This window comes from Bombina bombina, chromosome 10 (assembly GCF_027579735.1).
Source record: "Bombina bombina isolate aBomBom1 chromosome 10, aBomBom1.pri, whole genome shotgun sequence".
Classification (NCBI taxonomy): Eukaryota; Metazoa; Chordata; class Amphibia; order Anura; family Bombinatoridae; genus Bombina; species Bombina bombina.
In genome coordinates, this window is record NC_069508.1 from 199,461,186 (window position 1) to 199,481,465 (window position 20,280).

The 20,280-nt window shown below is 37.9% G+C and overlaps 1 protein-coding gene across 1 annotated transcript in view; it reads right to left on the minus strand.

Annotated features, from left to right (window-relative positions):
* The window catches only part of OMA1 (OMA1 zinc metallopeptidase), a 388,294-nt gene that overhangs the window by 154,724 nt on the left and 213,290 nt on the right, over positions 1-20,280 (minus strand). The window contains exon 8 of the mRNA XM_053693625.1: positions 18,438-18,587. Within this exon, the coding sequence (XP_053549600.1) occupies positions 18,438-18,587 (150 nt within the window). The remainder of the gene's footprint in view (positions 1-18,437; positions 18,588-20,280) is intronic.

Consider the following 20,280-nt stretch of genomic DNA (forward strand, 5'->3'; position numbering starts at 1 on the left):
CTTTATGCTAGACTGATGGTGTTTATAGGGATAACTATATGTAGTCCCCCTTTGAGTTAATAAGTCAAGTCAAAAGGTTCTCTCTTATTTCTTATTTCTAGGGTACCTTTAAATCATTTCCAAACAACAGGAAGGTTTAAAAATAGAAAAGGTACACTCCTAGTCTAAAAAGAGAGACTGCCAGAGCTAGTTGAATTTTTAAGCAATATAATGCCAAAAAAACGTATAAAAGCAATGAATAAAAAGCGATCTTATTTCAGATTAAAAAGAGATGCCAAATGAAACAGAGCCTGTCCGCCCACTTACAAAGTGTCCTTACGCGTTTCAAAGCCTGTTGTGACTTCTTCATCAGAGGTAAAAAAGTGAATGAACAGGTATCGGCATCTTCTATGTTTAAAGGAAAGGAAGTGGGCGTTTTTTTTCTTTTTCTTGCGCCTGTTCCATGATTGGCTGTCGGCATTAGGTGTCAGTATCACTGTGTGTGCTCTAAGGGCGGTCTTAGAATATGTTACTATAGTAACTATGTACGCTCTTCGTGTCTATACTAAAGCACTAATTGAAGCCCAGTAATACTAATCAGTATTGCCGTGTGTGTTCTAAAGGCGGACCTTGAGAATGTTACTATGGTAACAATGTACGCTATTTGTGTCTGTACAAAAACACTAGTGGCTGCCTAGTATATGAGCCTCCTTTTTACAAACAAAACACGATCATGTTAAAAAGAATATAGACGTTGTTTCTTAAGTGGATTTTAGTCAAGATTTAAGTTTGTGGCTTTTCTCATTTACCTATATTTTAAGCCGTGGTGTAATCTGCATTATTAGAAAAAAAGGGTCTTTTCCCTACCTTTCCTCTCTTCTAGTGACGATTGTGTCCCATCTATTATACAAGAATTTATCAAGTATAAATTATATGTGAAGCTGGGTGCTAAAGGAAAGAACTAACTCCTTTTTAAGTCATAGCTCAATGCTAGAATTTATTTCTCCTTCTTACCCTCCTCTATCTTAGTGATTGATGTGTCAAATACATTCTACATAAGTTTGACATACATAAATTACATATGAAAAAATGGGGAGAGATGTTAGTTGGGGGGGGCTATGTTCTTTTGTAATTGTTTCCCATTTGGATTTGTATAAACTGTTATAGGGTATTCAATTTTAAATTTCTATATTGATGTGTCCTAAATATCTCTTATAAGACTGATTTGTTAGTGTTCTGAGGGTACCTGTCTTTAGTCAATATTTAGAAAGCTGTCAATTTTCCTTGGCTATATGGGATTTTTAGGGTATCTGATTCTTTTCGAATTTTTATCTCTCTACAGAAAAGCTGCTAAATCAATATCTTTATTCAGTCCCATGGGATTCATAGTTCCCATGTAGTGGATCCAGAAAGTTTCTCTTCGGCGTAGTTTTAGAAATCTATCACTACCCCTTGTGGGCACAAGAATTTGTTCTAAAATAGTGCCCTTGAGGAATTTCGGATCTTTGTTATGATTTTTTTTTTTAAATGTCTAGAAACACTGTGACCTTTATATCCTGCTTCTATATTCTTTATATGTTCGAGTAATCTTTTGGTACGTCCGATGTATTGTAGGTTACAGGTACACTCTACTAGGTATACTACAAAAGTACTCTTACAGTTAATTCAATTTTTCATCTGACAGTTTTTTTGTGGAAAAGTCCTCAAGTGAACTATTTTTGTTGTTTTTTTTTGCATTGTAAGCATGTTCACAACCTTTGCAATTGGCCCTATTACATTTGAAAAATCCCTTGGTGTTAGAGGTTAACCAATTTGTCTTTGGGATAGATTCTCTAAATTTGCTTGGTGCTAGGATTTGTTTTAGACATCTGTTCTTCCTAAATGTGATTTTAGGTGCTGAGCCTATGCTATTTTTTAAAAATTTGTCTTGCTCAAGTATGGACCAATATTTCTTAAGGATTTTTTTTTATTTCCGGGGCTGCCTCATTATATGTGGTAACCATTCCTATATTTTTGCCCTTGTTATGTTGTCCTTTTTCTTTATTAGTAGCGAGTAGTTGATTTCTATCAAGGTTGTTTACTTTTTTAATGAATTATCTATTAGTTTTTTTGGATATTTTTTCTGTAACTGTTTTTCTTTAAATAACTGTGCTTCCTTTTTATAATCGCTGTCTTTTGTACAGTTCCTTTTTAGGCGTTGGAACTGACCATATGGTATATTGTGGATCCATGGCTTGTAATGGCCACTGTCTGATCTTAGATAACCATTGCAGTCTGTGCTTTTTCGATACAGTTTAGTACAAATTTCTGAATTTTCATTATAAAGAATTAAATCTAGGAATTCAATAGAGTCACTTGTAATTTTTTATGTGAACTGAAGATTGAATGAGTTGTTATTAATGTGTTGTAAAAATTCCGTGGTGGCAGACTCATTCCCTTCCCAGATGAGTATGATATCATCTATTTACCTGCCCCATCAGATGATGTTTTTCTGAAAGGGGTTATTGGAATAGATGTGTGTTTCTTCCCAAAGCCCCATGTATAAATTAGCGTAACTGGGTGCCATGGTGGTACCCATGGCTGTACCGCTAATTTGTAAGTAAAAATTGTTAAATTCAAAACAGTTTTTTTCAAGGACAAATCTAATACAATCTAAAATGAATCCCTGATGTTCAATGGATAAATCAGTTTTTGTTAGGATTTGTTTCATGGCTATGATTCCCAATTCGTGGGGTATGCTGGTGTATGAGGAGACATCTAATGTCATCCATTTATAAGAGTTTTTCCATTTTTGTTATTTTACTTATAGTATCTGTAGAGTCCCTAAGATACGATTTTAGGTTAGGTACTAGTGGTTTTAAAAAATAATCAGCATATTCAGAAATTCTTGCAGTGAGTGAGTAAATCCCTGACACTATTGGGCGTCCTGGTGGATTTTCTTGGTTTTTGTGAATCTTAGGGAAATGGTAGAAAATTGCTCTTTTTGGATAATCGTGCATGAGATATTTATGTTCGTTTTTGTTCAGTGAATTTAGGTAATTTGCTGTGTCTATAAGGGAATTATATTGTTTTTGAAAAACTATAGTTGGATCTCCTTGTCATTTTTTGTATGTGTTGGAATCGTTTAACAATCTGTTTTGTTCTGTATGACTAACCCCCCTCCTTTGTCTGCCTCACGGAGAAGAGAGGAAAAGTAGGGAAAAGACCCTTTTTTTCTAATAATGTAGATTACACCACGGTTTAAAATATAGGTAAATGAGAAAGGCCACAAACTTAAATCTTGAGAAAAATCCACATAAGAAATAACGTCTATATTCTTTTTAACATGATCCTGTTTTGTTTGTAAAAAGGATGCTCAGATACTAGGCATCCACTATTGTTTTTGTACAGACACAAATAGCGTACATAGTTACCATAGTAACATTCTCAAAGTCCGCCTTTAGAACACACGCGGCAATACTGATTTGTATTACTGGGCTTCAATTAGTGCTTTAGTATAGACACGAAGAGCGTACATAGTTACTATAGTAACATATTCTAAGACCGCCCTTAGAGCACACACAGCGATACTGACGCCGACAGCCAATCAAGGAACAGGCGCGAGAAAAAGAAAAAAACGCCCACTTCCTTTCCTTTAAACACAGAAGATGCCGATACCTGTTCATTCACTTTTTTACCTCTGATGAAGAAGTCGCAACGGGCTTTGAAACACGCAAGGACACTTTGTAAGTGGGCGGACAGGCTCTGTTCCATTCTGCATCTCTTTTTAATCTGAAATAAGATCGCTTTTTATTCATTGCTTTTATATGTTTTCTTTGGCATTATATTGTCTAAAAATCCAACTAGCTCTGGCAGTCTCTCTTTTTGGACTAGGAGTGTACCTTTTCTATTTTTAAACCTTCCTGTTGTTTGGAAATAATTTAAAGGTACCCTAGAAATAAGAGAGAACCTTTTGACTTGACTTATTAACTCAAAGGGGGACTACATATAGTTATCCCTATAAACACCATCAGTCTAGCATAAATATCTACAGACTGCAGCCATATCATTGATACTGACAAAGAAAACCACAGCACTCATTTCTTGTGACCCAGTGGATACACCATTACATGCCATTATCTTACCTCATAGCTGATTGAGGTTTTAAAATGTAAGCATAATTTGTATATACTTAATAAACCTGTTGTTTATATATACAGTATTACGCTATGTGTATGTCTTTCTTTCCTCCATCTACGACCTACATAATCGCCTGAGGGAACGAACCACCAGTGAAAAGAAGGGAAATAAGAGAGTCCAGGATCTGCATTGCAGTGGAATCTACAAAGAGAGTCCAGGATCTAAATTACAGTTAAATCGACAAAGAAAAATCCTCCAACAGTTCGGGAGATCTCCTTACAAGAGCCAAGGGATCATCTATAACACCTAAGAGCTGACACCTTACCTCATACGATTGAGGTACCATTTGGTAAGCAGAATATAATATATAACCTTAAACACTAAGCTGTTGAAAACTAAAAGGATTAATCCTCTACATAACAACCTATTGGAACTATTACTTTTCTTTGTTTGTTTATACAAAAAGCTAAATCTCACCCTTTTCTTTATATATCTGGTTACAAAGAATAGCTATAGCTGTGCGCCACTACACCAGTATTAATTGTTCTCTTTTTTCATTTTTATATATATATATATATATATATATATATATATATATATATATATAGAAACAAAAACTAGAATATCTAATGACAAGAAATGTCCACAGACAAGCACCAAAAGCGCTCACACTTAAAGGAGTCCTATTTCTGTAATATATTAATTCAAGATCATGTAAATCTATAATATATACACAGAAGAAACCAAGCAGCCAGTCTCAAAAGGCTAAGATAAGTCCCTCAGACTTTTCTAAAAAATAGAAATACAAAAATAATGAGATGTCCATGAGCTGTATGTAATCTAAATAATTTAAATAATTATCCTTATAAGTACTACTTGTCACTGACAAGAGATAGAAGGCATATGTGGTGTACTAGAATGTATGTATATGTTAGTATTACTTGAGAAATATACAAAACCGTACAATATCAGTACACAAAGAATATGCTAATATTAGAATAAAATGAAAGTCCCAATGAATGATAAACTTCCAACAGAAGGTATTCCTGCACCCAATCAGATGTGCACTTACTTTCACAAACCTCAATCGGTATGAGGTAAGTAGATGGTGTATATAATCGCTCGCCTCACAGAGTATGGATCCAGCAGTTTGTGTCTTGCATACACTCCTCAGGTTTTGCTGTCTTTAATGTTAGAAACTTCCAAACACCTCTAAACGCTCTCCAGTGGTGACTCCCTCAGTATTCCAGTCCTTTAGTAGCTCAATAACCATGGAAAGAAACACAAGCCAGGAGGGGCTAATAGTGTTATATCGTTTTATTAAAGTGCAGACTAAAAACACACAGTTAAATTGCAAACTCACAATAGTTAACCTCAATAGTATTAGGTATCAATACAGCGAAACTCCTGATATATTCACAAACTTCAAACAGAATGCCGTTTTTCTATCGTATTGCAATGGTGAAGCACAGACACCCCATATAATGTTAAAGCGCTAGGGTGAGTACTACTAAATTACAGACAATCACTTCAGTCTAAAATCCAGCTATGATCCGTATCATAGGAAGGCTATCAGCCTAAAAACATATACCTTACGCGTTTTGAAGGGTGTATATACTTAATTCCCTTCTTTGTCAGAGATATTGTACGGTTTTTTATATGTCTCAAGTAATAATAGCATACATGCAACATATACATACATTCTAGTACAAAACATATGCCTTCTATCTCTTGTCAGTGACAAGTAGTACTTATAAGGATAATTAATTTAATTATTTAGATTACACACAGCTCATGGACATGAGCTGCTTATAGCGACATCTCATATTTTTTGTATTTATATATATATATATATATACATACACACATGATTATATATAGGTGTATATATATATATATATATATATATATATATATATATATATATAAATATCTATTTATAAATACATAGAACATATTCTGCAATTTGCAAAACATTGGAATATGAAGTAAACACACAGTATAACACTTTATTATATATGAATATTGCATAAGTATGCTTTTTCATGTTTTCATCGACTTGAATGCAAAGGGCTCCAATGCACTTGTATATATGTCTATGGGGCCCATTTATCAAAGGGCTTGCGGACCTGATCCGATACTGCGGATCAGGTCCGCAAGACCTCGCTAAATGCGGAGAGCAATACGCTCTCTGCATTTAACATTGCACCAGCAGCTCACAAGAGCTGCTGGTGCAACGCTGCCCCCTGCTGACTCACGGCCAATCGGCCGCCAGCAGGGAGGTGTCAATCAACCCGATCGTATTCGATCAGGTTGATTTCCGGCGATTCCTGTCCGCCTCATCAGAGCAGGCGGACAGGGTTATGAAGCAGCGGTCTTTAGACCGCTGCTTCATAACTTGTGTTTCTGGCGAGTCTGAAGACTCGCCAGAAACACGGCCCTTCAAGCTCCATACGGAGCTTGATAAATGGGCCTGTTTATGTGGGCACATATGTATCTATGTGTTTATATGTGTATATATGTCTGTATAAACATATATACACATATAAATACATAGATACATATGTACACACACACACACACACACACACATATATATATATATATATATATACACATACATACACATATACATTTTTAGACATATATGACTCTATCTCTATGTTAAAGCCCTTTGCCGGCCTTCTTTTTTCTAACACCTGAGGCCTCATATCTTTGAGCCCTTATAACTTTTTTGAACAATATTTTTTTTGTACAACTGAAAGGATATATTGTGGAAAAACGTGTTCATGAGCCACTAGGGAGGTACAAATAAATAAGAGAATGAAAGGATGACAGTACATTCCTGTTCTATTTGGAAGTTACTTACACTCTTCAGAGCTGTAAACCCAGCTCTTAGTATCACAGCAGGGGTTAAGGATGTTCTCTCCCAGGATAACAGATTTCCTCTGACATCTCAGGTTATTAAAACAAATGTATAAAAACAAACAGTGTTTAAATCACCTAAAGAGGGGGCAGTGTTCTTTAATAGATGCTTATAGGCAACACTGAGCTAATGTGAACTCACTAAAAACCTCTGCTCTGTCCTTAGTGCGTCTAAACATACGATAGTCCTACTTCCTACTTGTGATGTATTTCTGTTTATGACATCCAACATACATTTCGCCAAATATGTTCAGCTTTTTTTGTTCATTGAAAAAGAAGAGCATATTCAGCCAACCGTACAAATTATAATTATGTATTATTTTCTGCCTTTGTACCACAAAAAGGGGGCATGGAATTATAAAAGGTTTTACCCTTAAATACGTTGCCAATTAACCATTCTATCTGTTGTAGTGTACAAGATTGTTTACAATAAGCTCATTTACCGCTGATTTTGCATGTTGAATCACCAAAACAGCTATGTAATTAAGAGGAAGCAGAACTCAACATAGCAGTATGGGATGGGAGAGAGAGAGCCCAACATATTGAAAAGGGTGTTCCTGAATACAAGAGACCCTTAACAGCTTCTTGTCTGAAAAAAATGTTCATTTAACCTTCTTTATGCCTAAATATAGATTTAATATTTATTGTTGCACTTTCATAGGTATGACTTTTTTTAGTAACATGCCCCTTTAACTTATTTAAAGGGAAACTGATAGCCAAAAATGTTTTCATTAATACTACACATCTCATACACTATACATCTAAGCTTACCTCTATATTTACAATGTTAGTTTATGCTATAATAAGCAGATTAGCCTTCTCTTAAAGTAAAGTAAAGTGGATTTCCTATGGTTTGGGTTCTGAGTCGCAGCAAAGATGACGAGATCTGAGTAGGAGCAGATATAGAAGGAGTGAGGGGGAAATGATTTACAGGATGCCTTTATCTCCACTGGTTGGTCAACCAACTGTGCGGCGCCCCTTATCAGCAAGTTTTTAAATAGCCTGAGTCTGGGAAATGAAAATGAGACTGCTCAGCCAATCTAAGATGATTGTTTTCTACAAAAACAAAATATTTTAAGGAGCCATTCTAGTATTGTTTAAGCTCTGGCTATTTGGACATAATCAGTTGCTTAACAGATACAGGTGGCCCTCGGTTTACGCCGGTTCAATTTGCGCCGTTTCAGAATAACAACCTTTTTTTCAGTCATGTGACTGCTATTGAAAAGCCTTGGAAAGCAAAGTGCACTAATTAAAATAGCCAGTAGGTGGAGCTGTCCGCTTGTTTTGCAGCAAAGTTATGCAACTTAACAGCCTGAAATTGATCTGTGTACACAGAGCACACATTAGCTATCATCGAGCAACAAGTTTTAGCAGCCACTTCCCTATTATCTTCCTGTCCAGCTGCTTGAGGTGAGGGTGCCTAACTGCCTATTAATCACTGCAGATTGAAATGCATAGAATAGGTGCAGACCCAATATTATCTAACATGCTAACAATGCAGAGAACTGATTGCAGAAAAATGCATGTAAAAAAACGTTTTTGTTCATTAAACTTAGTTTGATGATGATGCAATCTGTTGTGTGATTATTTAATTAGGTGCTGTTAGCAAATATTTTTGTTCATTAAACTTAGTTTGATGATGATACAATCTATATTATTAGGTTTATAATGCTGTCATTCTTCATTTCAAAGCATTAAAAATAATGTATTAGGTGTTACTTATGACAATTTTGAGAGGGGCCTGGAACCTAACCCCCTCACATCCCATTGACTTACATTATAAACTGGGTTTCAATTTACAAGGGTTTCGATTTACAACCATTCCACCTGGAACTTAACCCCGGCGTAAACTGAGGGCTACCTGTATTTAGTTTTAAATGGATATAAAGGAGCAATAATAAAAGGGACATTAAACACTAAATAAATGCTAGATAAAATGAAGCATTCAAAGAAAAGATTAGTCTGAGAATAACATGTAGATGTATTTTTTGAAGTTGCAAACTGTTTAAATAGTGACTAAATAAGTGTAAAAATGTAGTGTCTATAAAACAATGGGGGCAGCCATGTTGTAACTTAGGTTATTTTCTCTGCTGTGGATAATAAGTGCCAGTTATAAATAGTTCACTATAAGGAATCATGGGAAAGTGAAAGGGATTACAGATCTGTTGTTTGGTGTGTTTTGCCTCTTCCTTTAAGACTGGACTTTAATCCCACATGTGATGGCTCATGGACTCTCACCTTCTAATGAAAGAAATACAAATCTAACATATAGGACTGCAGGAGCTCATATCTTTTTAACTGTAAACCTCTGACACCATAAATGCTTATTCAGCAACCTACCTGCTCTTGTAACCTGTTAGTGATATTTGTAAAAGCTAGCCAGCTGGTCACTCATAAAACAGAAGTGCTACGCAATATATGGAATAATTCAAATGAAAAACATAATTTATGCTTACCTGATAAATTTATTTCTCTTGTAGTGTATCCAGTCCACGGATCATCCATTACTTGTGGGATATTCTCCTTCCCAACAGGAAGTTGCAAGAGGATCACCCACAGCAGAGCTGCTATATAGCTCCTCCCCTCACTGCCATATCCAGTCATTCGACCGAAGCAAGACGAGAAAGGAGAAACCATAAGGTGCAGTGGTGACTGTAGTTTAATTAAAATTTAGACCTGCCTTAAAAGGACAGGGCGGGCCGTGGACTGGATACACTACAAAAGAAATAAATTTATCAGGTAAGCATAAATTATGTTTTCTCTTGTTAAGTGTATCCAGTCCACGGATCATCCATTACTTGTGGGATACCAATACCAAAGCTAAAGTACACGGATGATGGGAGGGACAAGGCAGGAACTTAAACGGAAGGAACCACTGCCTGTAGAACCTTTCTCCCAAAAACAGCCTCCGAAGAAGCAAAAGTGTCAAATTTGTAAAATTTTGAAAAGGTGTGAAGCGAAGACCAAGTCGCAGCCTTGCAAATCTGTTCAACAGAGGCCTCATTTTTAAAGGGCCAGGTGGAAGCCACAGCTCTAGTAGAATGAGCTGTAATCCTTTCAGGGGGCTGCTGTCCAGCAGTCTCATAGGCTAAGCGTATTATGCTCCGAAGCCAAAAGGAGAGTGAGGTTGCCGAAGCTTTTTGACCTCTCCTCTGTCCAGAGTAAACGACAAACAGGGCAGATGTTTGACGAAAATCTTTAGTAGCCTGTAAGTAAAACTTCAAGGCACGGACTACGTCCAGATTATGCAAAAGACGTTCCTTCTTTGAAGAAGGATTAGGACACAATGATGGAACAACAATCTCTTGATTGATATTCCTGTTAGAAACCACCTTAGGTAAAAACCCAGGTTTGGTACGCAGAACTACCTTGTCTGAATGAAAAATCAGATAAGGAGAATCACAATGTAAGGCAGATAACTCAGAGACTCTTCGAGCTGAGGAAATAGCCATCAAAAACAGAACTTTCCAAGATAAAAGTTTAATATCAATGGAATGAAGGGGTTCAAACGGAACTCCCTCAAGAACTTTAAGAACCAATTTTAAGCTCCACAGGGGAGCAACAGTTTTAAACACAGGCTTAATCCTAACCAAAGCCTGACAAAATGCCTGGACGTCTGGAACTTCTGCCAGACGCTTGTGCAAAAGAATAGACAGAGCAGAGATCTGTCCTTTTAAAGAACTAGCTGATAAGCCTTTGTCCAAACCCTCTTGGAGAAAGGACAATATCCTAGGAATCCTAACCTTACTCCATGAGTAACTCTTGGATTCACACCAATAAAGATATTTATGCCATATCTTATGGTAGATTTTCCTGGTGACAGGCTTCCGAGCCTGTATTAAGGTATCAATGACTGACTCGGTGAAGCCACGCCTTGATAGAATCAAGCGTTCAATCTCCATGCAGTCAGTCTCACAGAAATTAGATTTGGATGATTGAAATGACCTTGTATTAGAAGGTCCTGCCTCAGAGGCAGAGTCCATGGTGGAAGAGATGACATGTCCACTAGGTCTGCATACCAGGTCCTGCGTGGCCACGCAGGCGCTATCAGAATCACCGATGCTCTCTCCTGTTTGATTTTGGCAATCAGTCGAGGGAGCAGAGGAAACGGTGGAAACACATAGGCCAGGTTGAAGAACCAAGGAGCTGCTAGAGCATCTATCAGCATTGCTCCCGGGTCCCTGGACCTGGATCCGTAACAAGGAAGCTTGGCGTTCTGGCGAGACGCCATGAGATCCAGTTCTGGTTTGCCCGAACGATGGACCAGTTGAGCAAACACCTCCGGATGGAGTTCCCACTCCCCCGGATGAAAAGTCTGACAACTTAAAAAATCCGCCTCCCAGTTCTCTACGCCTGGGATGTGGATCGCTGACAGGTGGCAAGAGTGAGACTCTGCCCAGCGAATTATCTTTGAGACTTCTAACATCGCTAGGGAACTCCTGGTTCCCCCTTGATGGTTGATGTAAGCCACAGTCGTGATGTTGTCCGACTGAAATCTGATGAACCTCAGTGTTGCTAACTGAGGCCAAGCTAGAAGAGCATTGAATATTGCTCTTAACTCCAGAATATTTATTGGGAGGAGTTTCTCCTCTTGAGTCCACGATCCCTGAGCCTTCAGGGAGTTCCAGACTGCGCCCCAACCTAGAAGCCTGGCATCTGTTGTTACAATCGTCCAATCTGTCCTGCGAAAGGTCATACCCTTGGACAGATGGACCGAGAAAGCCACCAGAGAAGAGAATCTCTGGTCTCTTGATCCAGATTTAGTAGAGGGGACAAATCTGAGTAATCCCCATTCCACTGACTTAGCATGCATAATTGCAGCGGTCTGAGATGCAGGTGCGCAAATGGCACTATGTCCATTGCCGCTACCATTAAGCCGATTACTTCCATGCACTGAGCCACTGACGGGCGTGGAATGGAATGAAGGACACGGCAAGCATTTAGAAGTTTTGATAACCTGGACTCCGTCAGGTAAATTTTCATCTCTACAGAATCTATAAGAGTCCCTAGGAAGGAGACTCTTGTGAGTGGTGATAGAGAACTCTTTTTCCACGTTCACTTTCCACCCATGCGACCTCAGAAATGCCAGAACTATCTCTGTATGAGACTTGGCAATTTGAAAGCTTGACGCCTGTATCAGGATGTCGTCTAGATACGGAGCCACCACTATGCCTCGCGGTCTTAGAACCGCCAGAAGTGAGCCCAGAACCTTTGTAAAAATTCTCGGGGCTGTAGCCAACCCGAAGGGAAGAGCTACAAATTGGTAATGCCTGTCTAGAAAGGCAAACCTTAGGAACCGATGATGATCTTTGTGAATCGGTATGTGAAGGTAGGCATCCTTTAAGTCCACTGTGGTCATGTACTGACCCTCTTGGATCATGGGTAGGATGGTCCGAATAATTTCCATTTTGAATGATAGAACTCTGAGGAATTTGTTTAAGATCTTTAGATCCAAGATTGGTCTAAAGGTTCCCTCTTTCTTGGGAACCACAAACAGATTTGAATAAAATCCCTGTGCTTGTTCCGTCCGCGGAACTGGATGGATCACTCCCATTACTAGGAGGTCTTGCACACAGCTTAGGAATGCCTCTTTCTTTATCTGGTTTGCTGATAACCTTGAAAGATGAAATCTCCCTTGTGGAGGAGAAGCTTTGAAGTCCAGAAGATATCCCTGAGATATGATCTCCAAAGCCCAGGGATACTGAACATCTCTTGCCCATGCTTGGGCGAAGAGAGAAAGTCTGCCCCCCACTAGATCCATTTCCGGATAGGGGGCCGTTCCTTCATGCTGTCTTGGGTGCAGCAGCAGGTTTTCTGGCCTGCTTGCCCTTGTTCCAGGACTGGTTAGGTTTCCAGGCCTGTCTGGAATGAGCAACAGTTCCCTCTTGTTTTGAAGCGGAGGAAGCTGATGCTGCTCCTGCCTTGAAATTTCGAAAGGCACGAAAATTAGACTGTTTGGCCTTTGATTTGGCCCTGTCCTGAGGAAGGGTATGACCCTTGCCTCCAGTAATGTCAGCAATAATTTCCTTCAAGCCAGGCCCGAATAAGGTCTGCCCCTTGAAAGGAATGTTGAGTAATTTAGACTTTGAAGTCACGTCAGCTGACCAGGATTTAAGCCATAGCGCCCTACGCGCCTGGATGGCGAATCCGGAATTCTTAGCCGTTATTTTAGTCAAATGAACAATGGCATCAGAAACAAATGAGTTAGCTAGCTTAAGCGTTCTAAGCTTGTCAATAATTTCATTCAATGGAGCTGTCTGGATGGCCTCTTCCAGGGCCTCAAACTAGAATGCCGCCGCAGCAGTGACAGGCGCAATGCATGCAAGGGGCTGTAAAATAAAACCTTGTTGAATAAACATTTTCTTAAGGTAACCCTCCAATTTTTTATCCATTGGATCTGAAAAAGCACAACTGTCCTCAACCGGGATAGTGGTACGCTTTGCTAAAGTAGAAACTGCTCCCTCCACCTTAGGGACCGTCTGCCATAAGTCCCGTGTAGTGGCGTCTATTGGAAACATTTTTCTAAATATAGGAGGTGGGGAAAAGGGCACAACGGGTCTATGCCACTCCTTGCTAATAATTTCTGTAAGCCTTTTAGGTATAGGAAAAAACGTCAGTACACACCGGCACCGCATAGTATCTATCCAGCCTACACAATTTCTCTGGAATTACAACTGTGTTACAGTCATTCAGAGCAGCTAATACCTTCCCAATCAATACACGGAGGTTCTCAAGCTTAAATTTAAAATTAGAAATCTCTGAATCAGGTTTCCCCGAGTCAGAGATGTCACCCACAGACTGAAGCTCTTCGTCCTCATGTTCTGCATACTGTGACGCAGTATCAGACATGGCTCTAACAGCATTTACGCGCTCTGTATCTCTCCTAACCCCAGAGCTATCGCGCTTGCCTCTTATTCAGGCAATCTAGATAATACCTCTGACAGGGTATTATTCATGATTGCAGCCATGTCCTGTAAGGTAGTCGCTATGGGCGTCCCTGATGTAATTGGCGCCATATTAGCGTGCGTCCCCTGAGCGGGAGGCGAAGGGTCTGACACGTGGGGAGAGTTAGTCGGCATAACTTCCCCCTCGACAGAACCCTCTGGTGATAATTCTTTTATAGATAAAGACTGATCTTTACTGTTTAAGGTGAAATCAATACATTTAGTACACATTCTCCTATGGGGCTCCACCATGGCTTTCAAACATAATGAACAAGTAGGTTCCTCTGTGTCAGACATGTTTAAACAGACTAGCAATGAGACTAGCAAGCTTGGAAAACACTTTAAAACAAGTTTACATGCAATATAAAAAACGTTACTGCGCCTTTAAGAAACACAAATTTTCCCAAATTTTGAAATAACAGTGAAAAAATGCAGTTTCACTAAGGAAATTTTTACAGTGTATGTAATAAGTTAGCAGAGCATTGCACCCACTTGCAAATGGATGATTAACCCCTTAATACCAAAAACGGAATAACAAATGACAAAAACGTTTTTTAAACAGTCACAACAACTGCCACAGCTCTACTGTGGCTTTTTACCTCTCTCAATACGACTTTTGAGCCCTTCAGAGAAGTCCTGGATCATGCAGGAAGAAGCTGGATGTCTGGGTCTGTAATTTTTGCTGTGCAAAAAAACGCTAAAATAGGCCCCTCCCACTCATATTACAACAGTGGGAAGCCTCAGGGAACTGTTTCTAGGCAAAATTCAAGCCAGCCATGTGGAAAAAACTAGGCCCCAATAAGTTTTATCACCAAACATATGTAAAAAACGATTAAACATGCCAGCAAACGTTTTAAAATACACTTTTATAAGAGTATGTATCTCTATTAATAAGCCTGATACCAGTCGCTATCACTGCATTTAAGGCTTTACTTACATTACTTCGGTATCAGCAGCATTTTCTAGCAAATTCCATCCCTAGAAAAATATTTTAACTGCACATAGCTTATTACAGGAAAACCTGCACGCTATTCCCCCTCTGAAGTTACCTCACTCCTCAGAATATGTAAGAACAGCAAAGGATCTTAGTTACTTCTGCTAAGATCATAGAAAACGCAGGCAGATTCTTCTTCTAAATACTGCCTGAGATAAACAGTACACTCCGATACCATTTAAAAATAACAAACTTTTGATTGAAGAAATAAACTAAGTATAAAACACCACAGTCCTCTTACGACCTCCATCTTAGTTGAGAGTTGCAAGAGAATGACTGGATATGGCAGTGAGGGGAGGAGCTATATAGCAGCTCTGCTGTGGGTGATCCTCTTGCAACTTCCTGTTGGGAAGGAGAATATCCCACAAGTAATGGATGATCCGTGGACTGGATACACTTAACAAGAGAAATAATGTTTTGCTTCGGTAAGAGAGAGGCAAACAGCACAATCAGCTTTTATTAATAGCTGGGAATCCTGCCCTTGGATACATTAGCAGAGCCTACATGCAGTTTTGGCAGGTACCCGATCTGTTTGTATGGCAGTCAGCCTACTGGAACAGTGTTAGCCAGTCTGGCTGCAGGTACTGTAGCAATATACAGCTATTCTTATTTGTTTTAAAGGTAGGAGGCCTATGTTTTACCTCTAGAAGAGAAGCACATTTAGCTGTGCTGGCATTACTGTGTAGAAATGCATTAAATACAACAGGTATGATTAAACAAGTGATGAGCAGGTTCAGTCTTAGCCCCTGATGATAAAAACATTGTCAGAATCACAAGAAAGTGCCCTTTTGGCATCCCCAGTCTTGCAATTTGTGGGTTTGGCGATAAATTAGAAGAAAGTAAACTGACCCTCTTTGTTCCAACGAGTAGCTATGTGCTTCCCATAGGATATAATAGGAATCGCAGCTTCAGCAAAAGTCCGACAACTTCGGCAGTTATCGGAGATCTGAGAGGGGGGGCTGTATTTAAAGTATATTTAATCAACATAGACTGTGCGTTCGCTAAAATTAAAAACTGTTTCTGTGTAGTAACTGTTCAAATAATGCCTATGTAAATGAAGTTTCAATATACACTCACTAGATTTCTCACAATGGAAATTCTCACTGCTAAAAAGGCACATAAAAAATAAATCACAGTGCTTTGAATATTAGAAACTCACTGCGATGTTTCCCCATTAAAAAACAAGTTACTTTTGGATAGCACCCCATAATAACACCTTATACTTTGGATGTCTGTGACACGATACCTTAATGCTTAATATGTTAGCAGCATGTTTTTGTCTTACCTATACTGCTCTTATATCTGAGAGGGCGAATAGTTGAGAATATATGGCTGAGCAATACTAAATAAGTTTGCCCCCTTATTCAGAATTTTTGACAGACTTGCATTTTTAGCCAATCAGTGCTCCTAGGAGCTTCATGTGCCTGAGCTCAATGTTATCTATGTGAAACACATGAACTAACGCCCTCTAGTGGTGAAAAACTGTCAAAATGTTTTCAGATTAGAGGCAGTCTTCAAGGTCTAAGAAATTAGCATATGAACCTCCTAAGTTTAACTTTCAGCTAAGAATACCAAGAGAACAAAGCAAAATTGGTAATACAAGTAAATTGGAAAGTTGTTTAAAATTGCATGCCCTATTTAAATCATGAAAGTTTTTTTTTTTTTTACTTGACTGTCCCTTAAAGGGTTAGGGCTAAATTAAAAGTTGCACCAACCACAACATAAACACATTAAAATAAAGTGTGACACTAATATATACACTATCTGATAAGACTTACTCACACAAATATAAATAATAATAATTTATAAGGGTTAAAAGGTATATGGTATATGAATGGAAAGGGCTATAATATATATATATACACATGTCTAAATATTTGTATGCATATATACATATGTATATATGTGTATACATGTGTATTTATGTGTATATATATATATATATATATATATATATATATGTGTATATATATATATATATATATATATATATATATACGCACACACACATATATATATATACACATTTACTTTATACTTTGGACCCCTTTCTACGCAAATACCTGAAAACAAGAAACATAATGTGTAATAAATATTTATATTTAATAATGTGTTATACTGTAATGCTGTGTATGTACTGTAAATATTTTACATTCCAATGTTCTTCACATAGGGGAAAATGTTCTATGTATTTTTAAATATATATTCCTATATATATCATCTGTATATTCCTATATATATCATCTGTATATACCTATATATATATATATATATATTCACTTATTCAGATGTATAGATATATATTTGACAAAAAAAACATTATATATATAGCTATTTAAAAATAAATAGAACATTTCTTCTATGTGAAGAACATTGGAATGTAAAATATTCATAACTACCTTGGCGTTTGGTCTAACGTGATGTCAGGTTAGTGTGTGAGTGTCTATGGGGAGAAGAATTTAACACAGTCGCAATACCCGAAGTCCTGAAGTTGTTTGGTGGTGTTTGTGTGCAAGTAAAAGCGCTAATTAGCGTACCACCACCAAGTACAGGTAGATGTTAAGTTAATAAGAAAAATGTCAGCATTTAATTAACTTATCTAGACTTTTTCACTTTTCCCATTGTCAAAAATGCTAAACATCTAAAGAACGGTATTAAATGGGCATCAAAGTAATTTTTATATGTAAAAAGTATATGCAAGCCATTAACCCCTGCACTACAAAATATCTGCATGAAGAGATGGTTTTTATTAAAGGGACAGTAAACACTAAAGTTGTTATTGTTTAAAAAGATAGATAACGCCTTTAGTACCCATTCCCCAGCTTTGCACAACAAACATTGTTATATTAATATACTTTATAACATTTAAACCTCTAAATCTCTGCCTGTTTCTAAGCCACTACAGAGAGCCTCTTATCACATGCTTTTTTATTTGCTTTTCACAACAGGGGAGAGCTAGTTCATGTTAGCCATATAGATAACATTGTGCTCATGCCCGTGGCTTGTGGCAGACACTGCACTAATTGGCTAAAATTAAAGTCAATAGATAATAAATAAAGTCATGTGACACACACACATATAAATATATATATATGAGAACAATTATAAGTGAGCATCTGCACATTCAGCCAATCATTGTGCTCTGTGTACAAATGTCAGCAATCTGCATTCCACAAAATGCACTCCAGCCTCTCTGGAAACAATACAACGTTTAGAGTTTAATTACAGGCAAAATAAATAATGAAAGTGCTCTGTAACATTTTATAATTATGCATAATTAGACATTTTATAGTAACTTATAGTTTTTAGTTTAATGTTACTTTTAAAGAACAAAATATGATCAGTATGTGGAATCAACAAGCAGAATAATACAGCAGTCATAATAAAAGCCACGGGAACAAAAAGCAATATTTATTTGCCACTTAAAAGTAACATACTAGAAAAAGCTGTACAACTTATGGAATATGACAATTTACCTCTGGTATGAGCCTGTCCAGGTGTTCAGCTCGGTTTTCATGTGACGGGTGCGTAGATAGCCACTCTGGGATTTTTGGTTGCCCATCAAAAGTTTCTGAGACGTCCATCTGATGCCAGAACACAGAACTCGCTCTCACATCAGCACAAGCCTGTAGGTAAAGATATATTTGTCTGAGCCACTGGTATAGAAGTGTCATGATCATCATTCTGCCGTACTTTATGTTATGTTTTGTTTCTTAAAGGGGCAATTAAACAATTTGATAAGCACTGCTTTTAAAGGGGAGGCTGAATCAGTTCCTAAGGGCTATTGAGTCCCGTTGTGTGCTTAGCACAAGCACCTTTTGGGCTACATTACGCGTGGCGCGCTAACAGTTGTGCTTGGGTTTATCGCTGCTGTTTGTGTGCATCTGAGGTAGTATGCGTATTACAAGTTGAAAGTAAAAGCATTTATTTGAGGGCAATTGAATTTAACACACGTTAGGATTGCGCAAACTCAGAGTTCTGGTTAACTGCTACGCTTGAATAAAAAGTTGCACAAAATACATCAAAATTACATTAAAAAGTACATTATAAAGGAATGCAAAGGACTTTAACATAGCAATACATACAAATACATGTCTATATATTCACATAATTTATACTATTCACATTATATATAAATGATCTGCCAAATGTCTGCAAATCCTCAACTGTACACATGTACGCAGACGACACGGTAATCTATGCAAACAAATCCGATCTGCCGTAGTTTGAGGCAGTGCTCCAAGACCAGTTCACAGAGCTAGAAAAGTGGATCTCAAAGAACAAACTTTTCCTAAACACTGACAAAACTGTCACAATGATCTTTGGAACGGGACCTAAACTACACAAACTACAAAATTCCCATCTATGCATCAAAACAAAATCAAATGGCACACTGACCGCAGTCGACTCTTTCAAATACTTAGGTATGTTGTTAGACCCCAATCTATCTTTTGGCCTCCACATAGAAAAACTTGCATCTAAACTTTATCCAAAACTAGGTGCCCTGTACAGAAACAAATGCTGCCTCAGCCCTACAGTAAAAGAAAAGATTGTACAGCAAATGCTGATGCCTATCATGGATTATGGGGATGTAGTATACGCACCTGCACCGCAAACTCACCTTAATAAACTTAATACATTGTCTAACTCGTTCTGCCGCTTTGTGCTACAATATAACTACAGGACCCACCATTGTGACATGCTAAAAGAACTAAACTGGCTGTCGCACCCTCCATCTTTCCATCCTTGTGTTTAAGAGCTTTTCTGGGAAGCTCCCACCCTATCAGAGAGCAGAATGCTCTCCCCGGCTATTCCCACCTCCTATAACCTCCGATCCAGTACCAGCACATTATTTAGTTTGCCTCCATACAAAAAGAAAGCAGCTCGATCCTCCTTTTCCTACAGAGCGCCACAATTATGGAACAACCTCCCGCACACTTTCAAACCTTCCCCAAGCCTAATATCCTTTAAGAGATCCCTCTTTGCATATCTCAAAACAGAATGCACCTGTCATGGTTGATTATATATTTCCTACCTGTTCTATGTTAAATTTTGCATATATTATTTAATAATATTGTTTTTGCAATTTATTGTACCCTATTGTATCAATGCAGTGTTTTGTGGACCCAGGAGATTCTTGAAAACGAGAGAAATCTCAATGTATCCTTCCTGGTAAAATATTGTATATATAAATAAATAAATAAAACATAATTTATGTAAGAATTTACCTGCTAAATTCATTTCTTTCATATTGGCAAGAGTCCATGAGCTAGTGACGTATGGGATATACAATCCTACTAGGAGGGGCAAAGTTTCCCA